At 48.9% G+C, this 23,652-nt stretch overlaps 1 protein-coding gene across 1 annotated transcript in view; it reads right to left on the bottom strand.

The window, feature by feature from the left end:
- Positions 1–3,792: 3,792 nt before the first annotated feature.
- The window catches only part of ppfia1 (PTPRF interacting protein alpha 1), a 33,446-nt gene continuing 13,586 nt past the window's right edge, over positions 3,793–23,652 (bottom strand). Inside the window, 24 exon segments of the mRNA XM_056413702.1 lie at positions 3,793–4,273; positions 6,349–6,517; positions 6,730–6,798; positions 7,073–7,248; positions 7,326–7,423; positions 7,878–8,053; positions 9,297–9,323; positions 9,973–10,035; positions 11,988–12,188; positions 12,657–12,738; positions 13,875–13,886; positions 14,695–14,764; positions 14,849–15,006; positions 15,076–15,191; positions 18,171–18,200; positions 19,194–19,401; positions 19,767–19,984; positions 20,972–21,122; positions 21,202–21,269; positions 21,271–21,294; positions 21,377–21,439; positions 21,513–21,644; positions 21,715–21,798; positions 21,914–22,048. Of these exon segments, the coding sequence (XP_056269677.1) occupies positions 4,212–4,273; positions 6,349–6,517; positions 6,730–6,798; positions 7,073–7,248; positions 7,326–7,423; positions 7,878–8,053; positions 9,297–9,323; positions 9,973–10,035; positions 11,988–12,188; positions 12,657–12,738; positions 13,875–13,886; positions 14,695–14,764; positions 14,849–15,006; positions 15,076–15,191; positions 18,171–18,200; positions 19,194–19,401; positions 19,767–19,984; positions 20,972–21,122; positions 21,202–21,269; positions 21,271–21,294; positions 21,377–21,439; positions 21,513–21,644; positions 21,715–21,798; positions 21,914–22,048 (2,592 nt within the window). The 3' untranslated portion in view covers positions 3,793–4,211.

Here is a 23,652-nt window from a genome sequence, read left to right as displayed (position 1 = left end):
TGAGAACATTATCATTTACCTTCAGTACTCGTGTTCATGGAGCAGAGCCTGAAGGCACCATGAGAACATTATCATTTACCTTCAGTTCTCGTGTTCATGGAGCAGTGCCTGAAGGCACCATGAGAACATTATCATTTACCTTCAGTACTCGTGTTCATGGAGCAGAGCCTGAAGGCACCATGAGAACATTATCATTTACCTTCAGTACTGTGTTCATGGAGCAGAGCCTGAAGGCACCATGAGAACATTATCATTTACCTTCAGTACTCGTGTTCATGGAGCAGAGCCTGAAGGCACCATAACATTATCATTTACCTTCAGTTCTCGTGTTCATGGAGCAGCGCCTGAAGGCACCATGAGAACATTATCATTTACCTTCAGTACTCGTGTTCATGGAGCAGAGCCTGAAGGCACCATGAGAACATTATCATTTACCTTCAGTACTCGTGTTCATGGAGCAGAGCCTGAAGGCACCATGAGAACATTATCATTTACCTTCAGTACTCGTGTTCATAGAGCAGAGCCTGAAGGCACCATGAGTACATTATCATTTACCTTCAGTACTCGTGTTCATGGAGCAGAGCCTGAAGGCACCATGAGTACATTATCATTTACCTTCAGTACTGTGTTCATGGAGCAGAGCCTGAAGGCACCATGAGAACATTATCATTTACCTTCAGTTCTCGTGTTCATGGAGCAGTGCCTGAAGGCACCATGAGAACATTATCATTTACCTTCAGTACTCGTGTTCATGGAGCAGAGCCTGAAGGCACCATGAGAACATTATCATTTACCTTCAGTACTCGTGTTCATGGAGCAGAGCCTGAAGGCACCATAACAACATTATCATTTACCTTCAGTACTGTGTTCATGGAGCAGAGCCTGAAGGCACCATGAGAACATTATCATTTACCTTCAGTACTCGTGTTCATGGAGCAGAGCCTGAAGGCACCATGAGAACATTATCATTTACCTTCAGTACTCGTGTTCATGGAGCAGAGCCTGAAGGCACCATGAGAACATTATCATTTACCTTCAGTACTCGTGTTCATGGAGCAGAGCCTGAAGGCACCATGAGAACATTATCATTTACCTTCAGTACTGTGTTCATGGAGCAGAGCCTGAAGGCACCATGAGAACATTATCATTTACCTTCAGTACTCGTGTTCATGGAGCAGAGCCTGAAGGCACCATGATAACATTATCATTTACCTTCAGTACTCGTGTTCATGGAGCAGAGCCTGAAGGCACCATGAGAACATTATCATTTACCTTCAGTACTCGTGTTCATGGAGCAGAGCCTGAAGGCACCATGAGAACATTATCATTTACCTTCAGTACTCGTGTTCATGGAGCAGAGCCTGAAGGCACCATGAGAACATTATCATTTACCTTCAGTACTCGTGTTCATGGAGCAGAGCCTGAAGGCACCATGAGAACATTATCATTTACCTTCAGTACTCGTGTTCATGGAGCAGAGCCTGAAGGCACCATGAGAACATTATCATTTACCTTCAGTACTCGTGTTCATGGAGCAGAGCCTGAAGGCACCATGAGAACATTATCATTTACCTTCAGTACTCGTGTTCATGGAGCAGAGCCTGAAGGCACCATGAGAACATTATCATTTACCTTCAGTACTCGTGTTCATGGAGCAGAGCCTGAAGGCACCATGAGAACATTATCATTTACCTTCAGTACTCGTGTTCATGGAGCAGAACCTGAAGGCACCATGAGAACATTATCATTTACCTTCAGTTCTCGTGTTCATGGAGCAGTGCCTGAAGGCACCATGAGAACATTATCATTTACCTTCAGTACTCGTGTTCATGGAGCAGAGCCTGAAGGCACCATGAGAACATTATCATTTACCTTCAGTACTCGTGTTCATGGAGCAGAGCCTGAAGGCACCATGAGAACATTATCATTTACCTTCAGTACTCGTGTTCATGGAGCAGAGCCTGAAGGCACCATAACATTATCATTTACCTTCAGTTCTCGTGTTCATGGAGCAGCGCCTGAAGGCACCATGAGAACATTATCATTTACCTTCAGTACTCGTGTTCATGGAGCAGAGCCTGAAGGCACCATGAGAACATTATCATTTACCTTCAGTACTCGTGTTCATGGAGCAGAGCCTGAAGGCACCATGAGAACATTATCATTTACCTTCAGTACTCGTGTTCATGGAGCAGAGCCTGAAGGCACCATGAGAACATTATCATTTACCTTCAGTACTCGTGTTCATGGAGCAGAGCCTGAAGGCACCATGAGAACATTATCATTTACCTTCAGTACTCGTGTTCATGGAGCAGAGCCTGAAGGCACCATGAGAACATTATCATTTACCTTCAGTACTTGTTCATGGAGCAGAGCCTGAAGGCACCATAACATTATCATTTACCTTCAGTTCTCGTGTTCATGGAGCAGCGCCTGAAGGCACCATGAGAACATTATCATTTACCTTCAGTACTCGTGTTCATGGAGCAGAGCCTGAAGGCACCATGATAACATTATCATTTACCTTCAGTACTCGTGTTCATGGAGCAGAGCCTGAAGGCACCATGAGAACATTATCATTTACCTTCAGTACTCGTGTTCATGGAGCAGAGCCTGAAGGCACCATGAGAACATTATCATTTACCTTCAGTACTCGTGTTCATGGAGCAGAGCCTGAAGGCACCATGAGAACATTATCATTTACCTTCAGTACTTGTGTTCATGGAGCAGAGCCTGAAGGCACCATGAGAACATTATCATTTACCTTCAGTACTCGTGTTCATGGAGCAGAGCCTGAAGGCACCATGAGAACATTATCATTTACCTTCAGTACTCGTGTTCATGGAGCAGAGCCTGAAGGCACCATGAGAACATTATCATTTACCTTCAGTACTCGTGTTCATAGAGCAGCGCCTGAAGGCACCATGAGAACATTATCATTTACCTTCAGTACTCGTGTTCATGGAGCAGAGCCTGAAGGCACCATGAGAACATTATCGTTCAACTTCAGCCAGTACTCGTGTTCACTGAGCAGAGCCTGAACGCACCATGAGAACGTTGTCACCTGGTTTCAGGAGGTCTGGAGACAAGCTTCAGTCTTTTTCTGAGGTGGAAAATGAGTTTCAGCATTTTATTGAAAGTAAGCAATAAATAATAGTGATAAAAGTCTTTTATAAGTCAGACTGTACATCATGGTTACAACAAGAGGGAATAAAACACATCTGTGCATACGAGACTAAAAGAGAAGCTTCACTACATGTTGGGCTGCGCTCCTCATGGAGAACCAGCAGGGGGGCGGGGCTACAGTCACAGGAGCAAACCGTGTGAGCGAGTAATAATAAATAACAACAAGACAACAGTTAAGCAGTAAGGCTCGATATGAAATCTTTGTAAAAAAAAAAGAAAGAAAAAGCGGATATATATATACGTATATATATTTATATAAATATATATACGGAGCCTTGAGGTCACGGGGTCGACTGAGGCCTCAGTGAAGTTGGTCCATCGGAGGAGTTTCCTCCAGTTATCCGTACAAGTCCTCCAGTACGGGAGAGAGAGAGAGAGAGTGTGTGTATGAGTGTGTGAAGAGGGGAAGTTACCACATGCATTGCATCTGAAAGAAGCCCTGTTGTTGTTGTTGTTGTTTCTTCCTCCACTACCGTTATATGGCTTTAATTCTTTAAAATCATTTTGGTTTTGTAGATATATATAAAATAAAGAAGAAAAGGAATCATCTACATCCGTGAGTCCTAGTGGCATCACACACACCTCACATGTGTACACACACACACAAACCACAGCTCACACCACGGCTCACACACACACACCTCACATGTACACACACCACGGCTCACACACGTATGTAAAGTCACTTCAGAGGTTAGAGGAACAAATATGTCGATAGATTATAAAAGATAAAACGTCTGGTAGAAATATACAAACTTCTCACGCCGCACAGTGGAGGAGGGTCTTTAGAGGAGGAGGATCTTTAGAGGAGGGGGAGGGTCTTTAGAGGAGGGGGAGGAGGATCTTTAGAGGAGGAGGGGGAGGGTCTTTAGAGGAGGAGGGTCTTTAGAGGAGGAGGGGGAGGAGGAGGAGGGTCTTTAGAGGAGGAGGAGGAGGGATTACAGAGTGATTCTAACACCATCAGACGTCCCGTTGGTTTACATCAATATAACATGTAGATATGAGACTGGAGAGGACTCAATGCGTCAGTTCATCATCCGGGTCTTGAAGGCTGGGAACTCATCCTCCTCTTCCTCACACCAGCTACCTATAGAGATAATGAGGATAAACTGAGAAGGAGAGAACGGACACCAGAGGAGAAGGGAGAGAGAGGAGAGGAGAGGAGAGAGCGATTATCACGATGCATTACCACATCGCATTAGAGGAAAGCTGCTTTACACGATACGCATTACCCTGGAAAAGAGCCACGTTCGCAGAAGACCACGATCGCGTATCACGCATTATCACGATACGCATTACACGATCGCATTACCGATCGCATTACTCACGATTACCACGCATTATCACGATACGCATTATCACGATCGCATTATCACGATCGCGTACACGACATTACCACGACACGCATTATCACGACACGCATTATCACGATCGCATTATCACGATCGCGTTACACGTCGCATTATCACGATCGCATTATCACGATACGCTTTATCACGATCGCGTATCACGATACGCTTTATCACGACACGCATTATCACGATACGCATTATCACGACACGATCGCATTACACGATACGCTTTATCACGATCGCATTATCACGACACGCATTACCACGATACGCATTATCACGATACGCTTTATCACGATACGCATTATCACGATACGCATTACCACGATACGCATTACCACGATACGCATTACCACGATACGCATTATCACGATACGCATTATCACGATACGCATTATCACGATACGCATTACCACGATACGCATTATCACGATACGCTTTATCACGATACGCTTTATCACGATACGCATTATCACGATACGCATTACCACGATACGCATTACCACGATACGCTTTATCACGCGATCGCATTACCACGATACGCATTACCACGATACGCATTACCACGATACGCATTACCACGATACGCATTATCACGATACGCTTTATCACGATACGCTTTATCACGATACGCATTATCACGATACGCATTACACGATACGCATTATCACGATACGCTTTATCACGATACGCATTATCACGATACGCATTACCACGATACGCATTATCACGATACACTTTATCACGATACGCATTATCACGATACGCATTACCACGATACGATCGCTTATCACGATACGCTTTATCACGATCGCATTATCACGATACGCATTATCACGATACGCATTATCACGACATTACCACGATCGCATTATCACGACGCTTTATCACGACGCATTACCACGATACGCATTATCACGATACGCATTTATCACGATTATCACGTCGCATTACCACGATACGATTATCACGATACGCATTATCACGATACGCTTTATCACGATACGCTTTATCACGACACGACACGATACGCATTATCACGATACGCATTATCACGATACGCATTACCACGATACGCATTATCACGATACGCATTACCACGATACGCATTACCACGATACGCATTATCACGATACGCATTATCACGATACGCTTTATCACGATACGCTTTATCACGATACGCATTATCACGATACGCATTACCACGATACGCATTACCACGATACGCATTACCACGATACGCTTTACCACGATACGCTTTACCACGATACGCATTATCACGATACGCATTACCACGATACGCATTACCACGATACGCATTACCACGATCGCGTACCACGATCGCATTTACCACGATACGCTTTACCACGATACGCTTTACCACGATACGCATTATCACGATCGCATTACCACGACACGATCGCACGATACGCATTACCACGATACGCATTATCACGATACGCATTAGCACGATACGCATTAGCACGATACGCATTAGCACGATACGCATTAGCACGATACGCATTATCACGATACGCATTATCACGATACGCATTATCACGATACGCATTAGCACGATACGCATTATCACGATACGCATTAGCACGATACGCATTAGCACGCCCCTGGTGAGTCGGTGCTTACCGTGGGTCAACACGAGTAGGTCCTGACCGTGGCCACATCCAGCCGCTGTATCGACTGACTTCCTGTTTCCATGTTGGCAGAATCACATGCAGAGACGTGCCGTTAGTCACAGCATCGAACACACGGCACCAAGCCATTCAGGGAGGAGCACACACACACACACTACCTTCCATCGGGCTCCTCTTTGGCTGGGGGGAGGGAGACCCCGCGCCGCCGCCGGTCACCCGGAAGTTGGCGGGCAGAGTATCGGACGCCCCCAGAGACATCTCCCTCATGTCTTTGGGCCTGAACTTCTTCCTCCATGAGGGAGCTCGATGGAAGTTCTTATCGTCATCCTGGGGGAGAGAGAGAGAGAGAGAGGGGTGGAGAGAGAGAGAGAGAGAGGTGGAGAGAGAGAGAGGTGGAGAGAGAGAGAGAGGGGGGTGAAGAGAGAGAGGGGTGGAGAGAGAGAGAGAGGGGGGTAGAGAGAGAGGGGGGTGAAGAGAGAGAGAGAGTTTAAAAACAAACATGATTCCTCACTCAAGTCTGTGTTCTCTGTGTTCCTCACCTCCTCTGTCCTCCGGTCGGTGCCGATGGCCAGAAGGACGTTGTATTCACGCTCGAGAGCCGCTCGGGCCTGGAAGAGGAGGAGTCCAGTTATACATGTGATCAATGGCCATGAGACGGTGAAGGAAAAGACCTCTCCGGGTACCGAGCATCGCTCGTACCGCTCGGACCCGCATGAGGTCGCACGTTGCCGTGATTTCCCGCGTGAGGTCACATGTTGCCGTGGTTACCCGCATGAGGTCACACGTTGCCGTGGTTAACCGCATGAGGTCACATTGCCGTGGTTAACCGCATAAGGTCACATTGCTGTGGTTAACCGTGTGAGGTCACGTTGCCGTGGTTACCTGTGTGTTCTGCGTGGGGATCTGCAGCAGCAGCGCCAGCGCGTTGTGGTCGAAGGTCTCGTCCAAGGCGAGCAGCGCCCCGTGCATGCCGCTCTCAGAGAGGTGGACGCTGTACTCCTTCAGCCCGATGGCCTGAATCCAGCTGACCACGCGCTCGTTGCTCCACACCAGGACCTCTGAGGGGGAGCACAGCATGAGGAGGACGTCCGCTCTGAAGGTCACAGGGACGACCTTCAGGCCAACGTGGGATCACCTTGGAGGTCCAGCAGGGACGCCTCCCGTCTCCTCTCCAGCTCCTTCCTGTCGTAGTTCAGCCTCCTCAGAGACATCACGGCGCACTGGAAACTGTTCCTGGGGACCAACAAGCAGGTGTTGTTGTTTATGTTGTTGTTTATGGGGATGAATTCATTGTGGACTTTGTTCTCTTCAAATGACCAGGAAGCTTTCCAGTTCGTCATCAAGAGAACACTCGACGGAATATGCAAATGAGACGGTACATATGCAAATGAGACAGTACATATGCAAATGAGACGGCACATATGTAAATGAGACAGTACACATGCACATGACAGTATACATGTAAATGCGACGTTAAACATGCAAATGAGACGGTACATATGCAAATGAGACAGTATACATGCACATGAGACAGTATACATGCAAATGAGACACTAAATATGCAAATGAGACGGTACATATGCAAATGAGATGTTAAATATGCAAATGAGACGGTACATATGCAAATGAGACAGTACGCATGCACATGAGACGTTACATATGTGCTATGTGATATTGTGGTCTGTACCTGTGGAAGCTGTCCACCATCTTGAGCTGGCCTCGCAGGTCCTTCTTGGTGAGGTGGTCCAGCATGCGGGCGTCCACCAGCGACTCCATGAAGTAGGACCGGTACTGGGGCAGGCCCAGGCTGGGCAGCCACTCATTACCGATCCACTCGTGGTTCATGTCTCCGTAGGCCAGCGTCTGGAGCCAGAGGAAATACCACGATGATGTCATACTGTAGGACAGTCTGTGATGATGTCATCATACTGTAGGACAGTCTGTGACGATGTCATCAGACTGAAGGACAGTCTGTGATGATGTCATCATACTGTAGGACAGTCTGTGATGATGTCATCATACTGTAGGACAGTCTGTGATGATGTCATCATATTGTAGGACAGTCTGTGATGATGTCATCAGACTGAAGGACAGTCTGTGATGATGTCATCATATCGTAGGACAGTCTGTGATGATGTCATCATACTGTAGGACAGTCTGTGATGATGTCATCAGACTGAAGGACAGTCTGTGATGATGTCATTCAGACTGAAGGACAGTCTGTGATGATGTCATCATACTGTAGGACAGTCTGTGATGATGTCATCAGACTGAAGGACAGTCTGTGATGATGTCATCAGACTGAAGGACAGTCTGTGATGATGTCATCATACTGTAGGACAGTCTGTGATGATGTCATCATACTGTAGGACAGTCTGTGATGATGTCATCAGACTGAAGGACAGTCTGTGATGATGTCATCATACTGTAGGACAGTCTGTGATGATGTCATCATACTGTAGGACAGTCTGTGATGATGTCATCATATTGTAGGACAGTCTGTGATGATGTCATCAGACTGAAGGACAGTCTGTGATGATGTCATCATACTGTAGGACAGTCTGTGATGATGTCATACTGTAGGACAGTCTGTGATGATGTCATCATATTGTAGGACAGTCTGTGATGATGTCATCAGACTGAAGGACAGTCTGTGATGATGTCATACTGTAGGACAGTCTGTGATGATGTCATCATATTGTAGGACAGTCTGTGATGATGTCATCATACTGTAGGACAGTCTGTGATGATGTCATCATACTGTAGGACAGCTGTTCCTCCTGTGTTTTTAAATCATAAAGCCGACGACGATTATACTTTTAATGCTTTCATTGTATGAAATTAATTCTCTTTAATGTATCCGTTTACTCTTTGAGGTTGTTGTTGTTATTATTGACACAGAAAACACAACTTGTTGGATGTTCTTCTTGGTTTGAGGTAAACTCTTTAGAGTAGTCATCACTTTGCTTAATGAGGATTATTAAGGAGCATAAAGCTCTGAAGGTCCTTGAAGGCTCCGATGTTCAGCAGGTCGTTCATACGAGTGAGAAGAGAATCAGACTCTTAAAGGTGCAGTACGCTGACTAGAGGGGGGGGGGGTGCAAACCTGGGCCCAGCTGCCCTCGTCATCCTCCTGGTGTTAGCGTGGTTAGAGTGAGCGTGGTGACAAGAGCAGAGAGGTGAGGGGTTAGTGAGGCAGCAGCCCGCTCAACAACAACAACAACAACAACTCATTAACTTACGGTGATGTCATGGATGAAATACTCTATTGTGACTGGATACCATTATATTATCTTATTGATCAATGCATCTCCTAAAATCATCCCTCAATGTTCAGGGAATAAATTCAGAACCTTTAAACTGAAGTTTCCTCACAAAGTTTTGATATCATCTCTTGATATAATCTCTTCCTGCAGCCGCCGGTCAATGAAATACAGAAGTCAATAAATAGTTACAATAAGTAAATAAATAAAGCTCGTTACAGTAAACACGTCTACGGGTCAACAAACAGAACAGAAGCTCCTCCCCCTTCACAACACCTGGGTCACGACATTTACAGACGAAAACACAGTAGCCACACACACACACACCGACACGTAACACACAAAACTACCACCGAGGGGACCGAGTGGACACAGGACTTCTAAAGGTCTCGTTTCAAGTTGCCCAATGAGACTCCAGGAGGCCTGATCAGTGATCAATAAGTATTATTAGTAATGTTGGAGGTCCAGACGGCCCTGAAGGCAACTTGCTACGAGAGCGTCCAATCAGAGGAGACTAACCGTGGGAGGCGTGGCTGCCAAGCGCTCCATTTCTTCATGAGTGAGCCACACGTTTCCTGTGGTCTGAACATCCCACAACAAGCCCCGCCCCCACCCACCCCAACCAATCACAAGAGAGAGTGAAGAGAGCGATGAAGGAGAAGAAGAGAGCGGGAGAGAAGAGAAAAGGTTAGTGAAAGGGTTAAAAATCAGAGTTTGATTAGTTAGTGAATGTTAAAATGCATCGTGTGTGTGTGTGTGTGTCTGTAGGTATGTGTGTGTGTCTGTTGGTATGTGTGTCTGTAGGTATGTGTGTGTGTAGGTGTGTGTGTGTCTGTAGGTATGTGTGTGTCTGTAGGTATGTGTGTGTGTGTCTGTTGGTATGTGTGTCTGTAGGTATGTGTGTGTGTAGGTATGTGTGTCTGTAGGTATGTGTGTCTGTAGGTGTGTGTGTGTGTGTGTGTGTGTGTGTGTGTGTGTCTGTAGGTGTGTGTCTGTAGGTATGTGTGTGTGTGTCTGTAGGTATGTGTGTGTGTGTGTGTCTGTAGGTATGTGTGTGTGTAGGTGTGTGTGTGTCTGTAGGTATGTGTGTGTGTGTCTGTAGGTATGTGTGTCTGTAGGTGTGTGTGTGTCTGTAGGTGTGTGTGTCTGTTGGTATGTGTGTCTGTAGGTATGTGTGTCTGTAGGTATGTGTCTGTTGGTATGTGTGTCTGTAGGTATGTGTGTGTCTGTTGGTATGTGTGTCTGTAGGTATGTGTGTGTAGGTGTGTGTGTGTGTGTGTGTAGGTGTGTGTGTCTGTTGGTATGTGTGTCTGTAGGTATGTGTGTGTGTGTCTGTAGGTATGTGTGTCTGTAGGTATGTGTGTGTCTGTAGGTATGTGTGTGTGTGTGTGTGTGTGTGTGTGTGTCTGTAGGTATGTGTGTTTGTAGGTATGTGTGTTTGTAGGTGTGTGTGTCTGTAGGTATGTGTGTGTGTGTGTCTGTAGGTATGTAGTGTGTGTCTGTAGGTGTGTGTGTAGGTGTGTGTGTGTCTGTAGGTATGTGTGTGTGTGTGTGTGTCTGTAGGTATGTGTGTGTGTAGGTGTGTGTGTGTGTGTATGTAGGTATGTGTGTGTGTAGGTGTGTGTGTCTGTACCTACCATACCTACGTATGTGTGTGTGTGTGTCTGTTGGTATGTGTGTCTGTAGGTATGTGTGTGTGTAGGTGTGTGTGTAGGTATGTGTGTGTAGGTGTGTGTGTGTGTGTGTGTGTAGGTCTGAGGTGGGTGGCTGTGTGTGTGTGTGTGTGTACGGTCTGGAGGTGGGCTGTGTGTGTGTGTGTGTGTGTGTGTGTGTGTGTGTGTACCGGTCTGGAGGTGGGCGGGGCTGTGTGTGTGTGTGTGTGTGGTCTGAGGTGGGCGGGCTGTGTGTGTGTGTGTGTACCGGTCTGAGGTGGGCGGGCTGTGTGTGTGTGTGTGTACCGGTCTGGAGGTGGGCGGGGCTGTGTGTGTGTGTGTGTGTACCGGTCTGGAGGTGGGCGGGGCTGTGTGTGTGTGTGTGTACTGTCTGGAGGTGGGCGGGCTGTGTGTGTGTGTGTGTACCGGTCTGGAGGTGGGCGGGCTGTGTGTGTGTGTGTGTGTACGGTCTGGAGGTGGGCGGGGCTGTGTGTGTGTGTGTACGGTCTGGAGGTGGGCGGGCTGTGTGTGTGTGTGTCTGAGGTGGCGCGGGCTGTGTGTGTACACCGGTCTGGAGGTGGGCGGGCTGTGTGTGTGTGTGTGTACCGTCTGGAGGTGGGCGGGCTGTGTGTGTGTGTGTATACCGTCTGGAGGTGGGCGGGCTGTGTGTGTGTGTGTGTACGGTCTGGAGGTGGGCGGGCTGTGTGTGTGTGTGTGTACCGGTCTGGAGGTGGGCGGGGCTGTGTGTGTGTGTACCGGTCTGGAGGTGGGCGGGGCTGTGTGTGTGTGTGTGTGTACCGGTCTGGAGGTGGGCGGGGCTGTGTGTGTGTGTGTGTGTACCGGTCTGGAGGTGGGCGGGGCTGTGTGTGTGTGTGTGTGTACCGGTCTGGAGGTGGGCGGGGCTGACGGGCTGCTGAGGGACATGATCTCCTGGATGGCGAGCCTCAGCTTCAGGCGGTGCAGCGGGTTGCTGATGCCGATCTCTCTCTGGATCTCCGTGTCCGACAGCGCCGACATGATGGCGCCGCTCTTCACGTTGGCGCGGCACGCCGCCACGTACCAGGCCGGCATGCCCACCCACAGCTGGGGAGAGCGCTCAAGTTTACTGAGCCTGAAGGCATCACGAGAACGTCATCATTTAACTTCAGTACTCATGTTCACTGAGCAGAGCCTGAAGGCATCACGAGAACGTCATCATTTAACTTCAGTACTCATGTTCACTGAGCAGAGCCTGAAGGCATCACGAGAACATCATCATTTAACTTCAGTACTCATGTTCACTGAGCAGAGCCTGAAGGCATCACGAGAACGTCATCATTTAACTTCAGTACTCATGTTCACTAAGCAGAGCCTGAAGGCATCACAAGAACGTCATTTAACTTCAGTACTCATGTTCACTAAGCAGAGCCTGAAGGCATCACGAGAACGTCATCATTTAACTTCAGTACTCATGTTCACTGAGCAGAGCCTGAAGGCATCACGAGAATGTCATCATTTAACTTCAGTACTCATGTTCACTAAGCAGAGCCTGAAGGCATCACAATGTCGTACCTCCAGCCACACCACGACCGTGGGCCCGTCCCACTGGGCGAAGGGGAGGCCCTGCATGCGAGCTTCCTCCAGGAGTTCATGCCTGAGACAAAAACAAACATGAAACACGACATACGCAGAACACACAGCGTCCTCATGACAGAGCAGTCCACCCTCTGGAACAGGACATGCATCCTCACAGCGGAGCGAGAGGTGGAGGGGAAACAAAGCAGCTGAAACCAGAGACGACACCTCTGGAAAACCTCTGGACAGAAGCATGGCCGCTCGGGGCCCCTCAAGACCCCTCAGGACCCCTCCAGGCCCGCCAGGTGTCAGCAGACTCCTGGCGGGCCTCTGGGAGCCTTAAGGTCTGGGTGGAGCAGCGGGACAGTCGGGTGCATTCCTCAGCGACTGCAGGGGGCGGGGCATGCAGAGAGGGAGGAGCCTCCTAATGTCTGCTCATCGTTCATGCACACAGGATCCTCAGAGCCGCTCTGAGGCGCAGTGAGGGCTGGCACCACTAGACGGCGCTGTGGGCCACGAGTCTCCTGAAGGCATCACGTCTTAATGAGCTTCACGAGTTTCCTCTTCGTGCATCTTTCAGGTTTCTATTGTTCAGGACGATTACGTTATTCATTTCATCTCAATAATAAATAAATATTAATTCATAAAAAAAGAAAATGTATATATAAATATCTATTTATAAATAAATATCTAATTATATTTTGTATACATACATTTATTAATTAAAAAATAAATATATTTATTCATAAGTGTATATCATTATATTTATAAATACAAATCATTATATTTATTTATAAATATTTTAAAATATATTTTATATATATATATATGTTGTATATATTTATATAATAGTATTGCCATTTCTTTAAGTTTGGCACCTGGGACTCTGTTTTTCTTCTGCTATATTAAATACTGATGTAAATAAAATGAAATAAGTTCCAACTAAACCAATGAGCGGGCTTCTGTCCAGAAGTTTGAATTCATCAATAACACACCTGTTAGTTTCCCATCGTAAACGTCATGCTCCAAAAGGAAAACTGAGAGGAAAATGGGCCACTCACTAAAAAGCAGCGCACACACACACAAACACACTCCTGTTAGTTAAGCTGCTGTGTGGAGAGCAGGTAAAGAGCAGCGTGAAAGCCTTCAGGCAGTGGGAGGGACGCGCCACTTGGGGTCCTCTGAAGAGGAGCAGAGCAACGTGAGCCAACTTACCCCGTCTTGGGACTGAGTGAGAGGATGATACAAAATAAAGAGGATGAGTTACTGAATGGGCTGCGTGGAAGCAAAACAAATCAACAGGGTTCTACTCATCAGAGGGGAAAGAGGCGTGAGGTGAAGAGCAGTGAGGAGGAGGAGGAGGAGGAGCCTGGACAGCAGAAACCATGGCTCCACCTCCCAGCCGTGTGTACTGATGTGTGGGTCAACATGTTGCATCATCACGGATCAATAACGAAGGACTCCCGATCACGTTGGAGTCTACCGATAACCATCGTCATGGAAACCGGACGACCCTTTGATGTTTAAACTGTGTGAACCACTCACTGAGGCTCGTCATCAAACTGTGTGTGTGTGAGTGTGTCTCTGTCTCTGTGTGTGTGTCTGTGTGTGTGTGTCTCTGTGTGTGCGTCTGTGTGTGTGTGTGTCTGTGTGTGTGCGTCTGTCTCTGTGTGTGTGTGTCTGTGTGTCTCTGTGTGTGTCTCTGTGTGTGTCTCTGTGTGTCTCTGTCTCTGTGTGTGTGTGTCTCTCTGTGTGTGTGTCTGTGTCTCTGTGTGTGTGTCTCTGTGTGTGTCTATGTGTGTGTCTCTGTGTGTGTGTCTCTGTGTGTGTGCGTCTGTGTGTGTCTCTGTGTGTGTGTCTCTGTGTGTGTGTCTGTGTGTGTGCGTCTGTCTCAGTTAGTGTGTGTCTGTGTGTCTCTGTGTGTGTCTATGTCTCTGTGTGTGTGTGTGTCTCTGTGTGTCTCTGTCTCTGTGTGTGTGTCTCTGTGTGTGTGTCTCTGTGTGTGTGTCTCTGTGTGTGTGTGTGTGTGACCCACTTCTTCTGCAGCTTCCTGTTCTTCTCCCCCAGGCCGTCCTTCGGGGCGCTCTCTGCCTCCGGGGTGCCAGCTGGGAACAGAGAACACAGGCGAGGCGTTCAGGGACGTCGCGGCGACACGGTGCCACGACGTCCACGCGACCAGGAGCCCTGACCTTGCGCCTCCTTGGCGGGGGGCTGGCCCTTCTCCTTCTTGCCGAAGAGGCGCCCGATGGAGGACTTGATGCTCTTCTTCTTGGCCGCCTTGTTCAGGGAGTCCTGGCTGCTGCTGCTGCTGCTGGGGTCGCTGCCCGGGTCCTGCAGGCCCGCCAGGCTGCGGACCAGAACCAGAACCGTTAGACGCCACGCGGGGGCAGGGCCGGCTCAGAGGGCCGGGTCTTACCCGCGGAGGTCCCGGATGTCCTCGTGGCTGGCGGTGTGCCCCGCCTCCCGGCTCAGGCGCATGGAGCGCGGCGTGGAGGGCGGAGACGTCTCACAGTGGACGGAGGCCTTGTCGTCCTGGGAGGAGGGGGGGGGGGCAGTGTGAGGACAGGCAGCGGCAAGGACACCCGGCATCACACACACACACCTCTAAAGTTACTTTGAGTCAGAGTGAATCCCAGAGCTGGGCGGTGAACCTCGTGGACGACACAATGTCTTCTATATTATTTCTACTTTAATGACATGATATAGAATACATACACTACCGTTCAAAAGTTTGGGATCACTTAGAAATGTCCTTATTTTTCAAAGAAAAGCATTGTTTTTTTCAATGAAGATAACATTAAATCAATCAGAAATACACTCTATACATTGTTAATGTGGTAAATGACTATTCTAGGTGGAAACGTCTGGTTTCTAATGAAATATCTCCAGAGGTGTATAGAGGCCCATTTCCATCAACTATCTCTCCAGTGTTCTAATGGTACATTGTGTTTGATCATCGCCTTAGAAGACTAATGGATGATTAGAAAACCCTTGAAAACCCTTGTGCAATTATGTTAGCACAGCTGAAAACTGTTTTGCTGATGAGAGAAGCTATGAAACTGGCCTTCCTTTGAGCTAGTTGATTATCTGGAGCATCACATTTGTGGGTTCGATAAGACTCTCAAAATGGCCAGAAAAAAAGAACTTTCATGTGAAACTCGCCAGTCTATTCTTGTTCTTAGAAATGAAGGCTATTCCATGCGAGAAATTGCAAAGAAACTGAACATTTCCTCCAGCGGTGTGTACTACTCCCTTCAGAGAACAGCACAAACGGGCTCTAACCAGAGCAGAAAGAGAAGTGGGAGGCCCCGGTGCACAACTCAGCAAGAAGACAAGTACATTAGAGTCTCTAGTTTGAGAAAGAGACGCCTCACAGGTCCTCAACTGGCAGCTTCTTTAAATGGTACCCGCTAAACGCCAGTGTCAACGTCGACAGTGAAGAGGCGACTCCGGGATGCTGGCCTTCTAGGCAGAGTGGCAAAGAAAAGCCATATCTGAGACTGGCCAATCAAAAGAAAAGATTGGTATGGGCAAAAGAACACAGGCATTGGACAGAGGAAGATTGGAAAAGGTGTTCTGGACAGATGAATCCAAGTTTGAGGTGTTTGGATCACACAGAAGAACATTTGTGAGACGCAGAACAGGTGAAAAGATGCTGGAAGAGTGCCTGACACCATCTGTCAAGCATGGTGGAGGTCATGTGATGGTCTGGGGCTGCTTTGGTGCTGGGAAAGTGGGAGATTTGTACCAGGTAAAAGGGATTTTAAATAAGGAAGGCTATCACTCCATTTTGCAACGCCATGCCATACCCTGTGGGCAGCGCTTGATTGGAGCCAATGTCCTCCTCCAACAGGACAATGACCCAAAGCACACCTCCAAATTGTGAAGAACTCTTGAGGGAAGAAGCAGGCAGCTTGCTGTCTGTAATGGAGTGGCCAGTCACCAGATCTCAACCATTGAGCTGTTGTGGGAGCAGCTTGACCGTATGGTCCTCAAGAAGTGTCCATCAAGCCAATCCAACTTGTGGAGGTGCTTCAGGAAGCGTGGGGTGACATGTCAACAGATTACCTCAACAAATTAACAGCTAGAATGACAAAGGTCTGCAATGCTGGAATTGCTGCAAAAGGAGCATTCTTTGACGAAAGCAAAGTTTGAAGAAAAAAAGTAATACTTCAAATAAACATCATTATTTCTAACCTTGTCAATGTCTTGACTATATTTTCTATACATTTTGCAACTCATTTGATAAATAAAAGTGTGAGTTTTCATGGAAAACACGAAATTGTCTGGGTGATCCCAAACTTTTGAACGGTAGTGTATCTACAACGGGGGGGGGGACTTTGTCACCACATCCACGTCGTTTGAAGCCTCAAAGCTTTTAGAACCACAACTACAGTCATTTTATTGTTCTGACCACAAATCTAAATAATGATAATAAACAGTTTAAGAACAAAAGGTCCTCCGCTCTGACTCAGCCCTGTAATGATAGTAATAACAAATATACATTGTCATTATATATAATATGGTTAAAGTCATTCATGAACCAACTTTGTTGCCTGAACAGTCCTCATGGACTTGTCCTTGAATCTGTTCTGTCTCTCCCTGTTTGTCACGATACTCACATTATAACTTCTATACATACCTGCCATAAATATCATGATACCCGATACGATAAAAACAATATGGTACCATAAATACGAGACTGGTATATTTATCTATAATAGTAATAAATAAATCATCTGTATGGTTCACTTTTTACCAACTTGTTCAACACTTAACAGATGACAGTAATATTAGTATTAATATGAAACTACATGGTTCCATCATAGCATTGATTATCACTATGAGGCCGTTAGTCTCTGACCAGATGATACTCAGTTCATCAGGATGAGCAGCTGGAGTTACACAACTTTACAGACTGAAACATTTACCTTCTGGCATCTTTTTTTTTTAAGCCGAAGACGGTATCTAAAGATCCGCCTCTTTACGCCACTCGCTGTGAGCGCAGTGCAGACAGCATTTAATGAAGTATCGATACTAAAAATATGCTAAGTCACATGGTGTTTAACGTACGGGTACTTTGTTAGCATCGCTACACCGTGCAGCGTGACAGCAGCAGATGTAGCGGACTAACATTCAAGCTAACCTGAACCAACAAACGCTGAAGACAACTGAACGCTGATTGGCCGAGACGCGACATGTCCCATCAAAGATGTTTTATTGTGAAGAGCACCACTTCACATTTTCTCCGCGTTTCACTGCAATCTCAACGGCAGCGGGCCAGGTGACACCCCCCCCCCCCCCCCCCCCCAAAAACAAAAACTCTTCGGAACAGATTTGCGTCCGTCACTTCCGCCAAGTGGTTAACGTCAGTGTTCCATTTGATACAGACTTATCAGCCACGCAGTGCACCACAGATGTCTCTGTATTGCAGTGTCCGGTAGTAGACACAGCCACGGTGAATCCCGTTAGTCTGTGAAGAGTTTCCTCTGAACAGGAGCTCTAGTTTACCTTCCTGCGGTGCTTGCGCAGGTCGCTAGGCTGAAGCGGGCAAGGAAAGAGGAGAGAGGAGACAAAACAAGCTGTTAGTGAGACTCACAACACACACACAGACACACACACACACACAGTAGACGTGCAGCAGTGCTTTGGAAAGCCTGAAGAGACACAGCAAAAAGCTGGAGGTCGGGTCGGTGCAGCCTGGGTCTAAAGCCGAGGAAGAGGAGCAAGAGGCAGCTGAGGAAGAGGAGGAGGCAGCTGAGCAAGAGGGAGCTGAGGAGGAGGAGGAGGAGGCAGCTGAGGAAGAGGGAGCTGAGGAAGAGGAGGCAGCTGAGGAGGAGGCAGCTGAGGAAGAGGGAGCTGAGGAGGAGGAGGAGGCAGCTGTTCAGGTGTTGACGTTCTCTCGGGCTCAACGTGCCGGTCGTTATTCTTCTTCTCGCCACCAGAGGGCGCACACACTAACTGAACTGTGGAGAAGGCAAAACGCCATAAAGTGACCTCCAGGACCAGGGAACCAATCAGCTGTTCACAGGCACCTGGAAGGGGAGGAGTCACTGCAGACGCGAGTGTTCAGGAGCTCCACTGGTTTTGCTTTACATGAAATTAATAAAACACAAAGTGTGGCACCTGAGTTCCTGAAGCAGAAGCTGCTCCTCATACTTTCCACTGCAGCTACAAAGAGGGGCTCCTCCTGTTAACTCCTCCTCCTCCTGTTGTTAACTCCTCCTCATGTCTACTTGGGTTCCTACAGAAGAAGGTAAAGCTCTGATTGGTTGATCCTCGTCACGTGACAGAACAGCTGACTGAGCTTTGAACCGATGGATTTGAGGCAAAGAGACTCGTGATCGGCCTTTAGGAGGAGGAGGAGGAGGAGGAGGAGGCAGACTGCACCCACCCGGGGAGGGAGGATGGGAGCTGTAGGTACCTGGAGGTAGGGAGCAACGCTACAGGCATGAGGGGGGGGGGCACCAGTGACTGTCTGCTGGGAGAGGGAGGGGTCATAGTGCTACTACACACACACCGGGGGGACTTTACCAAGGTCATGACCCCCATGCAGTCCAGCTCTCTGTTGGGGCTGCGGGGGACCCGTCTGGGGGTGGAGCCTCCGGAGCCGGGCGGGGAGCCGCCCAGCGAGGGGGGGATGGAGCCCGTGGAGCGGTAGTGGCCCCCCAGGCCGTCGCCCACCCGGTACTCGATCTCCTCGGCCCGGATGGCCGTGTTCTCCTTCTCCTCCTGGATCATCCTGCAGCCGAGGAGGAGGAGGCGTTAAACCCTCAGAACCACAGACACGTCTTCTTTAGACAAACCCAACACATCAACCGGGAGCCGTCAGAAGCTCCTCTATCCGATGGTCCTCAAACGCACCGTGTGTGACGAGCTTCATTCGCAAAAAACTTAAATTGTGATATTTCGTCTTTTTTTAAGCATTTGAAATCTCTCAAATAAACTGTAGTTCTGTGGATAAACATCCCGTAGCTCAGAGGAACTAGAGTCACGTGACCGACTAACTAACTAAGCCACGCCTCCGTTGTTTTAAATCTATGACATAAACCGTTTCCTCTGCTTCCAGAGAGGAGCGGGGCTTTTACTTTGAAGGGCGCGTGGTACCTGATCTCGTTGTTGATGGCGTCCAGCTGCTCCTGCAGCATGAGGGCCAGCGTCTGGGCGTCGGCCTGGCCCCCGGGGGACAGCAGGTCCACCGAGCCGAACAGCGCCTCGTCCTCCAGGTCCGACGCCTCCAGCTCGCCCTCGAAGGCCTGAGCCACGCTGGCCAGGACGCTGGCCTGCTGCATGCGCTCCCACTCCTGCTCATTCAGGGTCTGCACCTGGGAGAGAGAGGGAGAGAGGGGAGGGGAGGGGAGAGAGGAGGGAGGAGAGAGGAGGGGAGAGGGAGGGAGAGGGAGAGGAGAGAGAGGAAGGAGGGAGAGAGGGGGGAGGAGAGAGCGAGGGGGAGAGGGAGAGAGGCAGGGAGCGAGAGAGGGAGAGGGAGGCAGGGAGGGGGAGAGAGAGAGAGGAAGAGAGAGAGGTAGGGAGGGAGAGAGAGGGAGGGAGAGAGAGGGAGGGAGAGAGGGGGGGAGAGAGAGAGAGAGGGAGAGAGAGAGGAAGGAGAGGGAGAGAGAGGGGGGAGAGAGAGAGGGAGGGAGAGAGAAGGAGGGGAGAGGAAGAGGGAGGGGAGAGGGAGAGAGAGGGAGGGAGAGAGAAGGAGGGGAGAGGAAGAGGAGGGGGGGAGGGAGAGGAAGAGGGGAGGAGAGAGAGAGGGAGGGCGAGAGGGAGGGGAGAGAGGGGGGGAGAGGCAGGAGAGAGAGAGGGGGAGAGAGGAGAGAGAGGGGGGGAGAGAGAGAGAGGAGAGGCAGGAGAGAGAGGGGGAGAGGGGAGGAGGGGGGGGAGGAAGAGGAGGGGAGGGGGGGGGAGAGGGAGAGGAGGAGAGAGGAGGGGAGAGAGGGAGAGAGAGAGGGGGGGAGAGAGAGGGGGGGAGAGAGAGAGAGGGGGAGGGAAAGAGAGAGATGGGGTGGGGGAGAGGGGGAGGGAGAGAGAAAGAGGGAATGAGGGAGACAGGGAGACAGAGAGAGGGAGAGCTGGCGGTTAGCCGGGTCCCTGAATGCACCGCGGCCTCTGGTGACTCGGTGACTTACATGTTGCTGTCCAGACGAAGCAAACAGAGAAACAGAAACAGGAGAACATTAAAGAAGAAAAGAGGAGAAGATCAGAAATAAACGATGTGGAGCCGTGAGACGCCGACGGCCTGAAGCGCTCCTTAACCTCGAGTGGAGTCTAAATAACTCGTGGTGTAAACAACAACAGCAGCAGCCGACCTTGGAGGGCTCGTCCCTCAGCGCCGCCGTGCGGCCCTTCTGAGGCCTCCGCAGCACCAGGCCGCTGCCGTACTGGTCGGAGCTGCTGTCCATCATGGAGGACGCCGACACCGGGTACCGGAAGTCTGGAGTGCCGCCCAGCTGAGAGCGGCTGGAGGGTAAACAACAACAACAACAACGAGTCACACAACAGCCAATCAGAGGAGGTGAAGCGTGACCTCCGGCGTGACCCCCGGCTCACCCGTGCAGCGAAGTTTCGCCCCCGCCCTGACGCTCTCTCCGCCCGCATGGTCCTTGGTCTCCATCTGGATCAGGAGCTGCTCCTGCAGGAGGGGGGCCAGGGGGGGTCAAGTGGGGGAGACACGGAGTCTCCCAGGACGGCGTCATGAGGTTCGGCCTGCTCACCTTCTCGTGATGAGACTCCTCGATCAGCTTCTTGGTGTGCTCCAGCTCTCTGATCAGGGAGTTCTGAGGAGACAAGACCAGTGAAGATACAGGCTCCTCCTCCTCCTCCTCCTCCTCCTCCTCACCTTGTCCTCACCTTGTCCTCCAGGGCAGACATGCGCTCCTTGAGGTGCAGCTGGAGTCTCTCGTTGGACTCTGAGAGGAGCTTGTCCACCGTCTCAGAGAGACGCCGGTTGTGTTCCTCGTTCATCTTCTCCCTCTGACGCGCCTGAACACACACAAGTTAGAAAGGGCCTCCTCCTCCTCCTCCTCCTGGATCTCCTCCTCCTCCTCCTCACCCTGAGCAGCTCCTGGTTCTTCTCCTCCAGCTGGGCCTCCAGCTGCCTCAGCCTCTCCTCCACGTTGCCATGGCGTTCCTCTGCCTGAGATATTAAAATAATAGGTATTAATTAAACACCTGAGTCACTCGGGGCCCATCAGGACTCGGGGCCCATCAGGACTCTTGGCCCATCAGGACTCGGGGCCCCGTGCTGGTACCTTGGTGAGGGCCGCCACCCTCTGAGCGAGCTCCGCCTCCACCTCCGGGAGCGTCTCCGCCTTGCGGATCGTCTGCTGCAGCTTCTGCTCCGCCAGCTCCAGCTTCTCCTGGAGCTGGCGGCTGCGGTCCTCAGTCTGCAACACAAACAAACACACACACACACACACACACAGGTGAAGTCCCCGTCTATCGGTGTCTGAGCAAGTGACCTGCTGATGTGATACATATATATACACACACACATATATATACACACACATATATATATATTTATTTACATATAGAGATATATATATATATATACACATCTCTAAATAGATGTAAATATTAGGGCTGTCAGCGTTAACGCGTTAATCTATGCGATTAATTTGGCCGCGTTAACGCACTAAAATATTTTAACGCAATTAACGCAACTTTGTTGACTCCGCACTGCTGGCGTTTGCGTACATTTCTGAGTGTCAAACCGCCGGTCCAGCGACAATAAGAATCATTCAGTACGTTTAACACTGCTCGCTTTTAAACAATTATTTCTCCGGTCCCACGTACCACACTCCTTCAAGGTGGCTGTTATTAAACCTCTCCTGAAGAAGCCCACTCTGGATCCAGAGGTGTTGGCTAACTACAGACCGATCTCTAACCTCCCCTTCCTCTCCAAGATCCTTGAGAAAGTGGTCGCAAATCAGTTGTGCGACTTTCTACATCATAATAGTTTATTTGAGAAATTTCAATCAGGATTTAGAAAACACCACAGCACCGAGACGGCACTGGTGAAAATTACAAATGACCTCTTAATGGCAGCAGATAAAGGACTCCTCTGTCCTGGTCTTGTTAGACCTTAGTGCTGCATTCGACACCATTGACCATGACATCCTGTTACAGAGACTGGAGCAGTCGATTGGCATTTCAGGCACGGCACTAATTTGGTTTAAATCCTATTTATCAGATCGATCTCAGTTTGTATTTATGTGATGGCCCGATAACCACCAACGTTAATCACGGAGTTCCACAAGGTTCTGTGCTTGGACCAATTTTATTTACCTTAAACATGCTTCCTTTGGGCAATATTATCAGGAAACACTCCATAAACTTTCATTGTTATGCAGATGACACAACTATATTTATCGATAAAACCAGAGGAGAGCAACCAACTCTGTAAAATTCAAGCATGTCTTAAAGACATAAAAACATGGATGACCTGCAACTTCTTGATGTTAAACTCAGACAAAACCGAAGTAATTTTAATCGGCCCTGAGCACCTCAGAGATCAATTATCTGGTGATGTGGATTCTGTAGACGGCATTGCCCTGGCATCCAACACCACTGTAAAGAATCTTGGCGTTATCTTTGATCGGGACTTGTCCTTTAACTCCCACGTAAAGCAAATCTCAAGGACTGCATTCTTTCATCTACGTAATATTTCAAAATTCAGGCACATCTTGTCTCAAAAGATGCAGAAAAAATTGGTTCACGTTCGTTACTTGAGACTGGATTACTGCAACTCCTTATTAGCAGGCTGCTCTAATAAATCTCTTAGGTCCCTCAGTTGATCCAGAATGCTGCAGCTCGTTCTCACTAAAACTAAGAAAGAGATCACATCACTCCTGCACTAGCTGCTCTGCACTGGCTCCCAGTAAAATCAAGAATCACTTTTAAAATTCTTCTCTTAACCTACAAAGCCTTGATTGGTGATGCTCCATCATATCTTAAGGAGCTTGTCGTACCATATTGCCCACTAGAA

This window comes from Pseudoliparis swirei, chromosome 4 (genome assembly GCF_029220125.1).
Source record: "Pseudoliparis swirei isolate HS2019 ecotype Mariana Trench chromosome 4, NWPU_hadal_v1, whole genome shotgun sequence".
In the NCBI taxonomy this organism is placed as follows: Eukaryota; Metazoa; Chordata; class Actinopteri; order Perciformes; family Liparidae; genus Pseudoliparis; species Pseudoliparis swirei.
Note: the sequence above shows the minus strand (reverse complement) of the source record. Positions and strands in the feature narration are given on the sequence as shown.